The sequence below is a fragment of the Varanus komodoensis genome, unplaced genomic scaffold, assembly GCF_004798865.1.
Source record: "Varanus komodoensis strain SLA01 unplaced genomic scaffold, ASM479886v1 scaffold8, whole genome shotgun sequence".
Taxonomy (NCBI): domain Eukaryota; kingdom Metazoa; phylum Chordata; class Lepidosauria; order Squamata; family Varanidae; genus Varanus; species Varanus komodoensis.
This window is the reverse complement of record NW_025336481.1, coordinates 942,838-957,904: the sequence shown is the minus strand read 5'-3', so window position 1 is coordinate 957,904 and position 15,067 is coordinate 942,838. Positions and strand designations below refer to the sequence as shown.

General features: G+C 54.4%; 1 protein-coding gene across 1 annotated transcript in view; it reads right to left on the bottom strand.

Moving 5' to 3' along the window:
• The window catches only part of NOL4L (nucleolar protein 4 like), a 109,822-nt gene that overhangs the window by 40,922 nt on the left and 53,833 nt on the right, over positions 1 to 15,067 (bottom strand). The window contains exon 7 of the mRNA XM_044455115.1: positions 13,454 to 13,563. Coding sequence (XP_044311050.1) covers positions 13,454 to 13,563 — 110 coding nt within the window. The remainder of the gene's footprint in view (positions 1 to 13,453; positions 13,564 to 15,067) is intronic.

Below are 15,067 nucleotides of genomic sequence, written 5' to 3'. Positions count from 1 at the left end.
GAGCGCCCGCCCCGCGGCGAGCGGAGCCGCCGCGCGCCGCCACTCGGAGCGCGCGAGGCGCGAGCGCCGCAGGGAGACGCCGTTTTGCGCCGCCGGCGGGCGGGGGGCGCGCGCGGGCGCGGCGCCCGTCCATTTTCTCCAGCGCGGCCTGGGAGGGATGATGGCAGGCGGGCGGGCGGGCGGGCAGGTAGGAGGCACGCCGCGAGCGGGGACCCGCCGGGTGCGGGAGCGGCGCTCCTGCCGGAGCAGCGGGGGCGCGCGCCCGCGGGGAGGTCGGGGGCTCGCTCGGGAGGCGCGTCCGCGGCCAGCTCCGTGCTTCCGCGGAAGCAAGTCCAGCTGGGGCTCGCGGGCGTGCCGGGCGCCCACATGGCCTTAGCCCCCCCCCCCACCTCTCCGCGGCCCCATCACGGGGACGTCTTCCCGTGCAAACTCGGGGCGGGATTCCACGGGCCTTGTGGACGCGGCTTCTGGGTGTACTGGGGCCCCGGGGGCCAGCAGTGCTCTCCGCGGGGTCACCTCTGGGCTGAGGGTGTTGTCCTAGGCTGAGAGGCTGTGGCTTGCTTAGAGCCGGGCAGGTGGGCAAAGGAGTTTTGCTCGATGCTGTTCATTGCACAATGCATTCCCTGGAAGCAGACTTCCGCCGTGCCTCCCTCCAGTCCAAGGGCTGAACTTTCTTCTCCACCACCGACACTGGAACGGAGCAGGGCCATGGGGAGCACACGGGAATGATTCCGTTTCACTTACAGGCCCAGCGACAGCTATGGGGGCAGGTTGATCAGCCATTAGACTAACCAAGTGCTTGCCAAAGCACGCAATAGTGGAGCAGGACCCCAAAACAGCACCTGGGGCACCATCCACAGCCCCATTTCCTCTCCATTCTCCAGCAAGAGGGGGACTCCTCAAGCCCACGCCCTTCTTGTGCTTCCTACTTCCAACATGTCTTCCACAAACATTTGCAATTAAAAAGACCAACAACCTGTTCAACAATCCAACTACTAAATTATGGGGTGCTTTTTAAAAATACAGAGCTGATATAAAAATATCCTGCCTTACATTGTGCAACAAGTGTAATATTGTCTTCTTGGCCCAATTTCCATCAAGAGTCTGGAGACAGGAGCAGACAGACACCAAGCTATTCACTACGGTAACAATCCACAAAAGCTCCAAAGAGCTCGGAACGTCTCTCCAAGCTGGGTAACGGAAGGGTGCGGGAGGGTCAATGCATGTGCAAAGTACACGCTGGGACACGAAACAGCGCAAGGTTAACTTTTTTAAGAAGAACAGCTGCAAGGAAGAGCATGGGAACTGGCACTGGATGAGGCTCTGCTGCGCTGTGAAGCGGCCCTCAACTCGGGCGGTGATCGAGCAGGGGAAGCGCACACCTTCCCAAAGGGCTGTGGCTGCAGCGCAAGGGACCGGCAGTCCCTGACCAGCCCGGCGTGCGAAGCCGTCGCGGCAAAGGGGCACGTCCGCCCAGGTCCAAGTGGCAGGTTGTGCGGATTCATACAAACAATCCCATCGTGCCACGGCTTCTGATCACCCAGCCCCTTTCCCCATGGCGTCCTCTCTTCTGAAACTGCTCTGCTAACTCAAGGCTGCTCGCTGGGGCCGTAACACTTTGCTGTGGTCACCCCAAGCCAGGCATGCAGGAGCAGCCTTCTCTAGGAACAAGACCAAGCTCTGCATTCCAGTATAAATTATCAAAAAAAGTGATTGATTGATTGACTGACTGACTGATCGACTGACTGATTTCCACACCACCTAAAAGCCAGCGCTGCTGCTGCTGCTACTGTTGTTGTCGCTGTTGCTATTATTACAGCCCTCACACAGCAGAATTGGTTTTTCCTCGCTGGAAGGGAGCCATGGCAGAAATGACAGCAGCTTTGCTGCACCGCTTTCAGTTCTGCCTAGAAATGCAACTTCCACCCAGAAGGGTCCCAGTTTTAAATAGGTGCAGGCATGGCAAGCCAGAACAGAAATATTAAGCACATCCGAAGCTTGACAATCGAGACCTCTCCCCTGCAGTGCACGCACACAGCCAACAGACACTGTTCCCTGAGCTTCCGGGATATTTGACTCCTAGTCGACATATTCATAATTCAGGGGAAGAAAAGCGCTCACTGACGTAGGTGGTCAGAGGCCCACCCCTCCTTGCAACGCGGTCACAACACACAGAAAGCCTCTGGGTTCTGAGCTTCGCCTTAAATTATGCATCCTCTCAGCTACAAGCCACTTCCTCTAGCCACGGCTCCTTGTTGAAGCCACCCTCCAACGACGACTCCCAGGATCCCCCAGTTGGGGACGGCTGCCTTAGAATCGGGGACACCTTGTGCTGCGTTCTCGTGAGCAGCAGATGGGGGGGGAGACTTATAACATGCAGGACGCACCTTGATACCGGCACGCAGAAGATTGGATGCCAGGCAGAAGGGCTCCCTAGTCCAGAGATACCCGTTTTCCAAGGGTCGGAATTCCCTGGCATTCCCTCGCCCTCTTCCTCTCCCTCCTTCAACACACTAGTGGGAGAACTTTCCACCATGGAAGGCTCAACGGCAGCTGGAGGCCCTGACACAAGTGTGCCCCACGCACCCTACAAAGGCCGCTCCACACCGCTGCCGGAAGCAGCGTGATCCCCGCTCTCACTCCGTTTCCCCCCAGCCAGGCCAAGGAGACAACCGCTCTGCAGAGCAAACGCCTGGAGGCAGCTCGAGCAAGGGAGCCCAGCTGCACGCGGCCAGAGAAGCCAACGCACCCACACAAGGTGCTGCACAGTGTGCCCTGAAGGAGCCCCCCCACACACACACACACACCGCTGCCCTGTAGGCTTCGAGCTGGAGTTAACCCTGCGGCTTGGTCTTCTTGGCAACCTGCATGGGATGCGCACCGCAGCGGCACATGTGCACGTGCCCTCACACAACCCCGGCCACACGCGCCCACCGCCTCCAGCCGCGCCTCAGGTCCTCCCAAGAGAACTGGGGCTTCTGCTCCAGGCCGCCTGGCCTCCAGTCGAAGGACCTCTGGCTAAGCATGTTACCATACACATGCGGAGACACTGGCACGAAGCGGCTGCATCCTGCATGCTGCACCCCTCCCGGACCACCCGAGTCACTGCCGGAGGCAGCCTCCCCAGCCAGGAGGGTGAAGTGGGGCAGGAGAGCCACAGGACAGGAAGACCCAGGCCTCGAAGGACAAGGACGGGGGGCCACACGGTAGAACTCGCGGAGGCGGGCTTGGGTGAAAGCAGATTGGGGGGAGATGGTCAGGATGCCCCCGAGGCAAGGAGCGTGAGGAGGGGGCAACCTGAGCAGAGCAGTAAAGCAGAGGGACAGATGTGTCTACCGGGAGTTGGGCAGCAGGCTGCCCTGCCCTGCCAGAGCCCCCTAAGCCTGGGGGGATCCAGAGGGTTCACTTAAGAACGTGAGAACAGCCGTGTGGGGTCACAGTGGCGGCCCACCCAGTGCGGCACTGTCCGTGGAGAGGCCGGCCAGGTGTCCCACGAGAGCCACAGCCCCCTTCCGCCCACGTTCCCGGCGAGTGCTGCACATCTGCGCGGAGCCTCGGCGAGGGAAGGCCCCCTGGGCCTCCTGCTCCAGGCCCCTTTGCAGCCACCCCGGGGGGGCCCTTCCCACGTCTGGGGCACACGAACTCCATAGCCAAGTGACTCCCTTTCACCTGTCCCGAACCCCCAGCCATCCCCTCTGGGCACTGGCACTATGAGAAGAGGAAAGCGGGACACTTTCTGTGTGCCGTCTATTCGCCCTGAGCGTCTCCGTTGCTCGCCCTTTGCATGCTGAACATCGAAGAGGCTAGTTGCGCCGACCCCGGCTCCGTTCAGTCGCCACTCCCCGCCCTTTTCCCAACTCAGTGATGCCTCTGCTCAGACGTGGCCTGAAAGGCCCGCAAACGGGGAGTTCTGTCTGGGCAGTCTTATTTTCAGTGTCCTTCCCAACCATACTGTGCTGGCGGTGTGCTGGGCTGACGTTTTCCTCGCGTGCCCGCCACAACAACCAAGGCCGCTCCCTCGGCCAGTCCGCACCAACTCGCACCCCATCGGCCTGCATGCCACGTCGGGATGTTTAGTCCACCACACCATGCTTGGCTCTTGCCTTCCGGCCAAGCAGTCGTCTCCCGACACATCTCTGTTCAGGCCTCAGCAGGGACCCCTCTGCTCTTGCTCCGGTGGGCTCCGCTCCCTCCACTCCCTCCATTTTCTGCCGGCAGAAAATGCCCTTTATGATGGCGCCCAGGATCGTCTATGTGATCCGGGCATCCCCCACGCCTCCGCCTGTGGCTCAGTGCCAGCAGCAGCCGCTGAGCTGGGATCACTGGCCGTGGCTACTGGCCTTTTCTGCTGACAGGTTCGACGGCCTGCTCGGCTGGCTATGGCCCCCAGCACAGTGAGAAAGGGCAGCGAACCACTCTGCTTTATCTGGCAGTCCTTTTTTCAGTCCCTTTTTTCAGCTCTGTGCAGAAAATTAAGGACAGCCTTGCTAGAGCAAAACACACACCGAACCGACACCCTGATTCCGAGCGCAGTCTCCCAGTGCCTCTGCCAGGGCTTCAGGGCAACAGTCCTCCCCACTACCATTTTTCTCCCCCCTGCCTTGTGTGCCAAAGTATTCTACCTCCAAACAAGATTCCAGCCTTGCTAATTTGTCTACCTTTTTATTTCATGCTTTGGAAACATCCTGGGTAAAGGGAATCGCCCCGTCCACGGGTGCTGTGCTGCACTTTCTGTCCTCTGCCCTCCATCTCGGTCCACATCGCTGGGAGATTCCTAGCCTTAAGAAGGAAGAGGAGGGGGCTTTCCACCCTTCCTTCTCACATGTGAAGAGGCCGCATCACCCCGCTTGCTAGCAGAGCTCTGGAATGCCCAAAAAGCGTCTGCCTTTGCAGTTTCCTCTTGTTTGTTTCCAAAGACTCAAACACAAATTTTAGGGGACTCGTATCTTTAAAAACAGGAAGTGTGGCTTGCCATGGTGGGTAGGCAGAAGCTGAAGTGAGAGGAAGAAGGAATTTTGCATCCGACCCCGCAAACGGGTTGTTCACAACGACCTTTCAGAGTGCCCAGACGTAGGAAGAGGAAGCTAGCAAGCCTCGGATTCCTGCAGCCAGGAATATGGCAGGTGAAGCTAAACTGCAGAGGTGGGGGTGGGGGGGAAGTGGGCCTGGCCATATGCACATGGAGACCCTCAAAATGCCTCCCCAACAACACTTTTAGAAGCCTCTGCTAGCAACAGGGCAGCGTCTTCCATGGGGAGCTAGGAATCTATCGCTGCTGATTCTAGAGAAAGCCCTTTCCAGGTGTGGGGTGAGAGCACAGAGGGTGAAGGCCTGGAGGAGGAGTGAGGACCGGGTGGGGGCAGCAGGAGAGAGCTGTTGGAGAAGGTGGAAGGACCCCTTTGGGCCGTATTTTCATCCACCGCCTGGAGATGGAGCCACATCTAGTAAGAATCTGCATTCCGGCACTCAGGGAGGAGGACGACTGCACGGCGGTCTGGGAATTGGGGGCACACCAGGGACGTGGTTCCCGATCCTGAGAGGAACTGCCCTAGAAGCAGTGCTGGGAGATGGCGGTCAGGATGTGGGCTTCTGGGGTCCCTTCCCTCCACGCCTCTGCAACGGGCCCTCGCATGTTGTGGGGCGCTTCCGCAACGGACAGCTAGCCCTTTTGTCTCCAGGGCAACTGGGAAACACCAGACCGTGAAGCGATATGCAAAGCCGCCTTTTTCTTTGGAAAAACCGTCCCTGGAAACAGATATTTAATTTCAATGATCAGTTTCTGTGAAGAGTTTTAAGAGGAGCCGGAAAGCTTTCTTACTCTTGCGTCCATGGATTATTTATTTTTCCTACATTTATATGCCACTGAACAGAATCCTGAGCAGTGAACAGTGCAAGATAAAAGGAATAAATCCTTATTAAAGGAGAAATAGAAAAATAACCATTAAAAAAAGAAACAGAAAGCCAAGAAAAGCCATGGTGGGTCAGTTGAAGAAGGGTTGCCAAAATACAGATGTCCTAAGCAGCCCCTGCAAACAGCACAACGCTGGTGCCCCCTCCCTCCAGAGTCCCACGGAAAAGGAGCCACGGCACTGAAGGTTTTGCTCGGGGTGGATTCCAGGTGGGCCCGAGGTCCACGCAGAGCTGCCAACCGATGCTGCAGCGACAGGCCAGGTGGCAAAGAGGGAAGGCGCTTAAGGCGGACTAGCATTCCCAGCCCCTGGCTGCCAAAGCATCAGAGTTCGGCACTGTGGCAGAGCCATGCAGAAGAGGGAATTTTCCACAGTGGAAGGGGCGAGCCAAAGGGAAATGGAAAGAAAGTCAGAAGAGTTACATCCTATTAGGCAGGTTGGCAGCTTACACCGCCGTAACAGGGACCTAGACGAGAGGTACAGCTGAGCAGAACCCACAGAGATGCTGGCATGGCTACGAGGCAACTAACATACAAGAAGGCTTTCCTTTAAGAGGGGAACTGGGGCAGACGCCCCAAAGAAGCGCAGATCAATCAATCAAATACAAAAAGGGTTAGAGGGCCAACTGACCCTCTAAAAATAGATAAAGCAATCAAAGAACCCTCTTTGGAAACCTCAAAAGCAGGAAACCCTTCAAGTAGGTAGCAGAAGCATTCAGCGACAGGTGTGGAAGGCTTGCCCTGGAAGCACTGGGAGATTTTAAAGATTAACATCTGCCAGGTTGTTAGTGTTGCAATTCCCTGCTGCTCTGGGTTATTTTTGCCAGTGGTCTTATGTTCCTTTTATTATTGCTGCTTTTCACATTATTTAAATTTTGTTAAATAAAGTATACTCTTGTAAATATTTTAAATAAAATATAATATTATTGCTGCTTTTAACAATATCTAAAATACTGTTAAATAAAGTGCAATATTTAAAATAAATGTATATTACCACTATACACTGTTTTGGAAGCCCGGTGTTAAGGGTGGTGAGTAAATTCTGGACATCAGTCAGTCTTCACTGCAGAAGATGCTAGAGGATGCGGGGGGGTGGGGAGAGGACTCTCACTCTTGGCAACCAGAACAAGACACTTTTCACATCCTCCAGCCATCGTTCTGAACAAGAGGTACTCGTTCCCCTGGATTCTGCGCCAGGCAGGCCTCCCCTGGAATACTGTGTTCAGTTCTGGACACCGAGGTTTAAAATAGATGCAGAAAAACTAGAAAGGGCTCAGAGGAAGGCAACAAAGATGATCCAGGGTTTGGAAACACTGCCCTGAGAGGAGAGACTGAGGGAACTGGGCATGTTCAGCCTTGAGAAGAGGAGACTGGGGGGGTCATGAGATCCCTCTGGAAGTCCCTCCAAGGCTGTCACAAAGAGGAAGGTCAAGCTCTCTTCTTGCTGATGCCAGAAGAGTGCAGGACAAGGAATAAATCAAGTCATATTGTGACAACCCAGATATCAGGAAGAGCTTCCTCACGGCCAGAGCAACACGGCAGTGGGACCGGCTGCCAGGACAGGTGGGGGGCTCTCCCACGCAGGAGGCACCTGGGTGGGAAGGTGTGACTGGAGTCCTGCAAGGAACAGGTGCTTGGACCCGATGGCCTTCTGGGCCCCTTCTGACCCTACTGTTCTGTGGCTCTGTAAAGCAAGGGAGAAGAAAGACGGGGCGCCACGATGCATCCGAGCACCCCACCCTCGTTCGCCAGCCCTTCGTGCATTGCCGATCCTTAACCTCCTGTCCATGCGAATTATCCTGACTTAACCTCCTTTTCTCGCCTCTTCGTCCAACTTGCAGAATAACTCTTTAAATCAGAAGGAGCCTAATTTTTCCCATTTCTGCAGGACAAAGGTTCTCCAAGAATTAATCGAGAGAAAAGCCAAGGACACCCCCTCAATCCAAACAGTTGTTTGGAGCTGTCATTTTGTGGACGTGATTAGGGGAAATCATGACGGTTTCTATGAAGAAAGCCAAGAGGGCTTCATTTCCCCAGAGAACCACTGACTCACAAGATGACTATATGCAAGTCACCTGATGTCCCTTTTCATCGGGAAAAATGGACATAAAAACATATATGGACATATCTCTGCTGGGTTTCATATTAACAACCAGCTGCCCCAACTAATGCATGGTACTAGTTTTGATTATGAGAAAGGTGCCTCCAATTAATGAAGCAGAAATCACCATCATATCATTTATTTATATTATATTATATTATATTTATATCTCACCCCATAGCCCAAGGGTTTTATTTATTTATTTATTTATTTATTTATTTATTTATTTATTTTGGGTTTTTTATATACCGTCCCATCGCTTAATGCCTCAGGGCGGCTTACATAAATAAACATAAATAGACAACATAGTGCCCAATACAAATACAAAAATACAAATTACACAAATTTAATAACCCCAATTCATTCTGGCTGGAAGTTAAAACCTGAAGATAATATTAAACATTATTAAAATATTGTTTGAAAAAAAGGTCTTGGCCTGGTGCCGAAAAACAAATAACGATGGCATCAGGTGGACCTCTCTGGGGAGTGCATTCCACAGATGGGGCGCCACCACAGAGAAGGCCCTCCTCCGGGTACCCACCCTCCTAATTTCTTTCACGGAGGGTTCCCGGAGAAGGGCCTCTCCTGCCGATCTCAGGGGGCGGGAGGGCAAATATGGACGCATATGGGTTCTCCTCCTCCTCCTCCTCCTCATCATCATCCTCATCATCTTACCCTATTTCTAAGCACTTCTAAATTTTAACTTCTTAAATTTATTTCAATACGAGTATCCCTGAAGAGGACAGTGCTGTTTGGAGATCCCCCTCCTGCAAGGGAAGGTTCATTTGCATTGCTTAACAGCGGTGTCAATTAGCTGTCACGGAACCCTAATAAATAAACATCAACTGTTTACACCTGTGTTCGGTGCAGCACCAACAAGCACCGGGAACAAGCAGCCTTTGCCTCCCCTTCGTGCACCGTAAATGCGCATTTCCGCCAGCGGAACAGGAACGCCAGGCGTCAATGCCCGCCCACACGAACGAGGCTACGCTCCCACTCACGTCCGTCGGCTTCTACGGCGTTCCTCCTTCCCACGCTCCCGGGCCGACATCCCTCCTTCCCTACACACCCTGGATTTCTGCTCAAGTCCGTGGAGAATTTTGGGCAGGGACAGAGACCATGTGCCTGCCCCCACATCCGCCATCACTGGCAGGGCGTGCGGAGGAGGAAAAGCCGGGCCCTGCGGTGGCAAGAGCATACAAAGAGTGTGCAAACCCACTGTGAGCGGCCGGCAGGAAGCCAGCTGAGCTCCCGGGGCAGCCAGGGCCCTGGGCGGACGGCCCGAGTCCCTCCTGGCTGCCGCGGAGGCGGCTTCGGAAGAGTTCTGCTGCTTGCTTTGACCTCGCCTTCCCGATGCCAGGCCGGGACGCGGCCGATACTCCGTGGCGGCCCGCCGAGACTCACACCTGCATAGCGCCCACACAGGTGAGATGCAGAGCCTGCTTCTTGTGCAGCACAGAATTGGGAGCTCCGGGGCCACTGAAGCCACTCGCCCCCAGGAAGGGGGAACCTCCACCCACCACCCTGCAGGACTCCTTGGCATCAGCTCCAAAGAGCAGCTGCTGAGTAGAGCGGAGGGTGTTTCCTCCCTGTGTCTCCAAGAAGTGAGCCGGTCTTCGAATGAGGGGGAAGAACGGTGGGAGCCCCCTCTCTCTACCTGGCAAACGGTGCTAACGCTTGGTGCCCTGCTCCCTAAATTTTTTGCAGGGGAGCCCCTTCCCCACCACAAATGCCTTGGAAGAAGAAGCAACTCCCCATCAGAGAAGGTGGGGTTTGGCTTTCTGCCCCCCCCCATTACATCATCAGGGCCTCGATGCATAAAAATGTATAGGAACCTCCCACAGGTGTGACTCTCGGTCGCATCAATTGCATTTTGATCCATTTTCTCGTGCTAAATTGGCTCTGTGGGGAAATTAAGAACTAGTAAGAAAAGGTTTTTACGGATTTGGACAGATAAGTTGATTTTTTGGCTTGGATCAGTTGGTGGGTGCTGCTGATGAGCTTTCACCATTCACGGCTTTGCACGCTAAATGCATGGCCGAAGGGCTGTTCCGGCCACGACAACTCCGGTTCGAACCCTGGCTGGCCTTCTTGCCCTCGCAGCTTCCCCGCTGGAAGCCCTTGCTGGAAATGCTCAGTTATTGTGACTCGCCGTCTATGTTTATACACACCTATTGGCAAATAACCATGATAAATGAGGCCTGGAGGAGGAATGGGGTGGGAACCGCGGCTGCCCTATTTTGCCTGCTCAGTGGGGTGCCACTCGAGCGCCTCGACCGATCTTGGGTTGCATCTTATTCAGCCAAATCTCTTGGACCGCGTCTGCTGGACGCTGCTACACCTCTCCGAGGCAAGTGTGTCTAAGTTGTCTGCTGCTAATGTCTTTCAGTCACACACCAAACCCTACAGAAATTGCATAACTATATGCTTTGTAATTCCAACCATTGCTGCTTTTGAGTCAGGCCCTACATTATGGATTCTGGAACGCTCTTTAATATTTACTGACGTACACCTCCTCTTAAATTATGGGCTGGCTCTCTGGCAGTTAACCCGGAGGCAGCCAAATGGATTCTGCGCATCCCTTTGACAGCCAAAACACTAATATTACAATACTGGAAGGGTATTTCATATGCATGCATTGAAACTAATATATTAAAATCAGTGTAGTTGTACTTTTCCCTTTTCTTTTGTTTAACAGCATTTTTAGCAAAAATATGACCTTAAAAAAATCGAAAGGGGGAGAAGCAGAGCCCCGAGTCACAAAGTCACCTGCCTTGGGAAAGCGATACTTTTCCTGCCCCAAATATGATGCTGCAGCCAGGCTCCCGGCCAATGCAAAGCCCAGTCTAAGGAAAGCTTGCTTGCATCTGGGCATGCCTTGTTTTCCAGGGCGGTCACTCAAGCACACCTGGAATGCCAGCATGAAGGCAACTCGCTGCCCATCTTTGGACTTGGAGGCCCATTTAGCAGGGAGGTTTTAGGGGTGAACGTTAACTAGGAGAACCCCTTAACGGAAAGAGCCCTGCAGCACCGTAACCAAGGATCTGGAAGGGGGCTTGCCCAGGCCAGGGGTGTTCAAGCAGGCACTGGGCAGCCATCTGCTGGGGTCACTCCACTTTGGACACCCTGCACGGAGCCCGGGATGACCCCTGTGACACCGACATCCTGGCTATCGTGACTGACACACTCTGAACAGCTCTCCGGGACGGATCTCTCTAATCCACTTTGAAAGCAACCTTAAGCCACATCTTGTGGATGAGAATTCTGCAAGTTAATTGGGGCTTTTTGCATGTAATTATCTTGTGGAATTGGAAATTAAATGATGCAAGTAGGTGGAAAGACCCAATATCGTACGTTTTTTATGACCCCACTGGGCTGCCACTCAGACACTGGAGCAGAAAACCAAACCGTCCTACCTTTGCTGCCACTCTGGCTTTAATCTAGCTAAGGTGGGGTGGGGCTGCTGGGTTCAAAGAGACCATCCCAAAACATTCTGGCTCAACGCAGTAAAGGGAAGGTCGTGAGGGGATGGGAAGGGAGGGCTTGGTGCAGAAACAGAGAAACCCACTGGACAGCATTAGTTTATCCATCGATCCGTCGATCTGTCTATCAATCTAATCATCTATTTCTATACCATCCAAAAGCCAAAGCTCTCTGGAATTTTACAACACCCAGTACAATCGACCACCATAAACATTTTCCAAAATCCAGACATTTAAAAATAATTTCTAAAATAGCTAAACATTTTAAAACAGCCGGCAGACTTCTAAAACTCCTGGAAAGGGTTGTTCTCTCAAGCCGTTAACTGTCCTCGTATCTCTTTAAATGCCTGAGTTCAGAGGGCAGCCTTAACCTGGCCTCAAATGTTGGGCAAGGCTGGCACCCGGCAGGCCTTTGTGGGGAGCTCATTCCAGAGATGGAGGGGCCACCGCTGAAGAGACCGTCTCCCCTGCTGCTGCTCTCCCAGCTTCCCTCCATGCTGGCACTTGGAAGACGGCCTCGGATGTTGACTGCAGTGCCCAGGTATACAGAAAGAACTGCGTTCTATTTGTAGTATTTATTTTACCAGCAGCACGTAAACACATTGCTCACGCCCAGCTTCCGCGCCTGCTTCAGCACTCACAACACCAAAGAGGCAGGTCACCAGCCAGAGATGGAAAACAACAGTAACGTTACAAACATTTGGTTGAATCTCAGGCCAAAGCGATTGAGAGGGGATTATTCCATTTTAACAGATTACTCCCTCTGACACTTTCTGCTCTCTTCCTCCTAAACAAATGATCCTCTTTAAGCCTGGCTTGGCTTATTCTGTGCTAAAAAAATTAAAAGGTGAAAGTTCTTTTCCTCCTACATATGAATACAAAGCTGCATGGAAACCCAGAAGTGACAAGCCAGATTTCCTCAAAACACGCCGTGGCTTCTTGTCAGCCCATGCGAAACACAGAACCGTGCCCGATCTCCCGATTTCTCTCAGAAATCCATTGTGCCGGGCGCCATCACGTTAAAAGACAAACGAGCACTGGCACGCAAGTTCTCTCCTGATCCACGGCACATTTCCCAGCCACACGACATTCCAGTTAAAGGAAGCAGCCCCTTCACACAGAGCCATCACAAAGAAGTTGGTCTTAAAGGGCTCTGGAATTCCCTGCGGACCGTCCTGGGACAGGCGAGCCCAGTGGCCCTCGCTCTGGGAAGAGGGAAACAGCTGGGAGAAGGAAGATTTCAAGAGGACAAGCAGCCGGAAAGGAGACGGTCCAAAGCCCTTCCCCTCCCCGGTCCTCTGCTTCCAGTTAAAGACGCTGATATGTGTGGTTAGGCCTGGCCTGCTAAAGCCTGGTTTAAAACATTTTCTGCCCTTCCATGCCCTCAGAACCTTAGCTAAGGCATGTCCTGATGCTAAATCCACACTTCGGTCATTTGCTCTTCAAGTATATTCTAGCTCCAATCCTGCATATTTAACTTTAGTCTAGATTTAACTGAAGTTAATTGGGTTTAACTATTAAGCTGCAAAGAAGGTCTGCGTCATCCAGACTTTCTGCTGCACAGAGATGGGATGCAGTCTGCCGGATTCCACTTCGATCGACTCTGCACCGATGCCTCCCCTGAAATTATTTTCCAGCCTTGTTCTAACCGTGATCAGAGACAGAACCTGCTTATCTCCCTGTTCCCAAGGGAATGAACGACGTTTGCTTCTCTCTGGCTGCAGCCCACGATCTTTTGCACAAGACACAAAGCTGGCCCAGTCAACTCACAAGAACGTCCTCTGTCCCCAGCCGGACCCGGGGCTGGACAGGGCAACCTTGCCTGGATCTCACAAACACATCCACACTCGATTATCCCCTCCCTCCCTCTTTTGGCACACAGGGGCTGCTGCCCCCAAAGGTACCACGGAAGGGCAGACTTTCCACGCTCTTGCTGGAATGCAAGGAGAAAAGGCAGCTCACCTGCTCCTGGGAATTCATCACCCGCAGCTTCATTTGCTTCAGGTAGGTGGAGGTGAGGGGCATATTGTAGTCGATGATGCCCGAGACCAGGGAGGAGGGGGGCTCATTTTCTGCAAGAAAACGGGAGAAGAAAGATGTCTCTGGGAGGCGAGGACAGCTGAACGACCTCCGCGTTGCCTCCTGGGCCGCACACCCAAGCCCCATCCCAGGCCCGAGGGGAGCGGGCCACTCCTCTGTTCTCGTGTTTCCCTGTTCACACACAGAGCGTGTGCCTCTGCTCGAGCGTCTGCACAGGTGAGGGGCGGGTGGAACCTTGGCCACGGAAGAGCCCAAGAGGAGCTGGACCTGCCCGGCCGACACTTCCGCAGCCACGCTACGCTGCGCGGGTGCCTTGCTCCTGGGCTCCGTTCCTCTGCCAGCGCCGGTGCCTGGGTCAGAGAAGGGCACGTGGGCCGCAGGCAGAGGTCGTAAGCGCCCGAGGGGCTGGCACGCAGCCCCAGGCAGCCTGGAAGAACACCTCCCGCCTGGAGCACAGGGCACAAGGGTGCCCCAGGGCACACTCCAGAATGCTCATCTTGGTCTTTCAGGCCCTAAACGGTTTTGGGAATGGTTGCTCTGTCAACCACTTCACCTGCCCGTTCCTGGAGGCCAGCACCGGAGGCCCACTCCTCAGACTGCCTTCAGACAGGGCCTTTCCATTGGTGGCCCCTTCTCTGTGGAACCCCCTGCCAGTATAGGCACACTGGGTCCTTCCCGTCCTGGCATTCCAAAACAATTAAAAGGCCAGTTTCAACTGGCTTTAAGTTTATATAGTTTTGCTGAACATACAGCTGAAAAGAAGTTTCTACTGCCTCGTATATACAAGACAACACATAAACAGGAATGGGGGGGGGGGGTTGTTCTGAGGAGGGAAGCCACAGTGCAGCAGGATCCTTGGCCTGGGGCTCCCACCACGCAGAATCAGGTCGCAGAATCCTGCGTCTCTCCCCCGACCTCTCACTTCTGCGCCTGCCCCGGCTTGGTTTCCAGGGTCTCTGCTGAGCTCCGAGAGAGCTGCCCTCCCACAGCTGCCTCAAGCCCAACCTTGCCGATCAAGTGCCCTCCAGCTGCCTTGGATCACAAGTCCCACCATCCACAGCCAGCAGGGCCTTCAGTATACCTGGGCACCTGGAGGGTGCCGGGCTGGAGACGGCTGCTGCATCCCCCGGTGCTCCCTAGCCTCGCTCAGGGCAGGAAAAACTCTCCGCCAGCGGGCCTGGGAAGAGAGCCGAGGCCCAGCTCTCGCCTGCCTGCAACCCTCGCGGCCACGAGAGCTTTCCCGGGCGTTTGTGGGGGCCGATCACCAAACATGCTCCGACCCACCCCTCCTGCACAGGTGGCCACCGTGCCTCCGCCGCTGCCCTCTCCCTGCGCGGACGCCGTGGCGCTTCGGAACAAAAGGCCGTTTGTCTTGACCTGCTGCTTCTGGCAAAGCAGCAGAACTTACCTATCAAGGGTTAAAAATAAAAAAGGTTTGGTCTGCAGAGCGTTTTTATAGGGGAACCTGCTGGGACAAGGGACTCTGGCCTAGCCTCCTTGTGGAGGAGACAAGCCACCGAGCCCCTCACCGGCCGC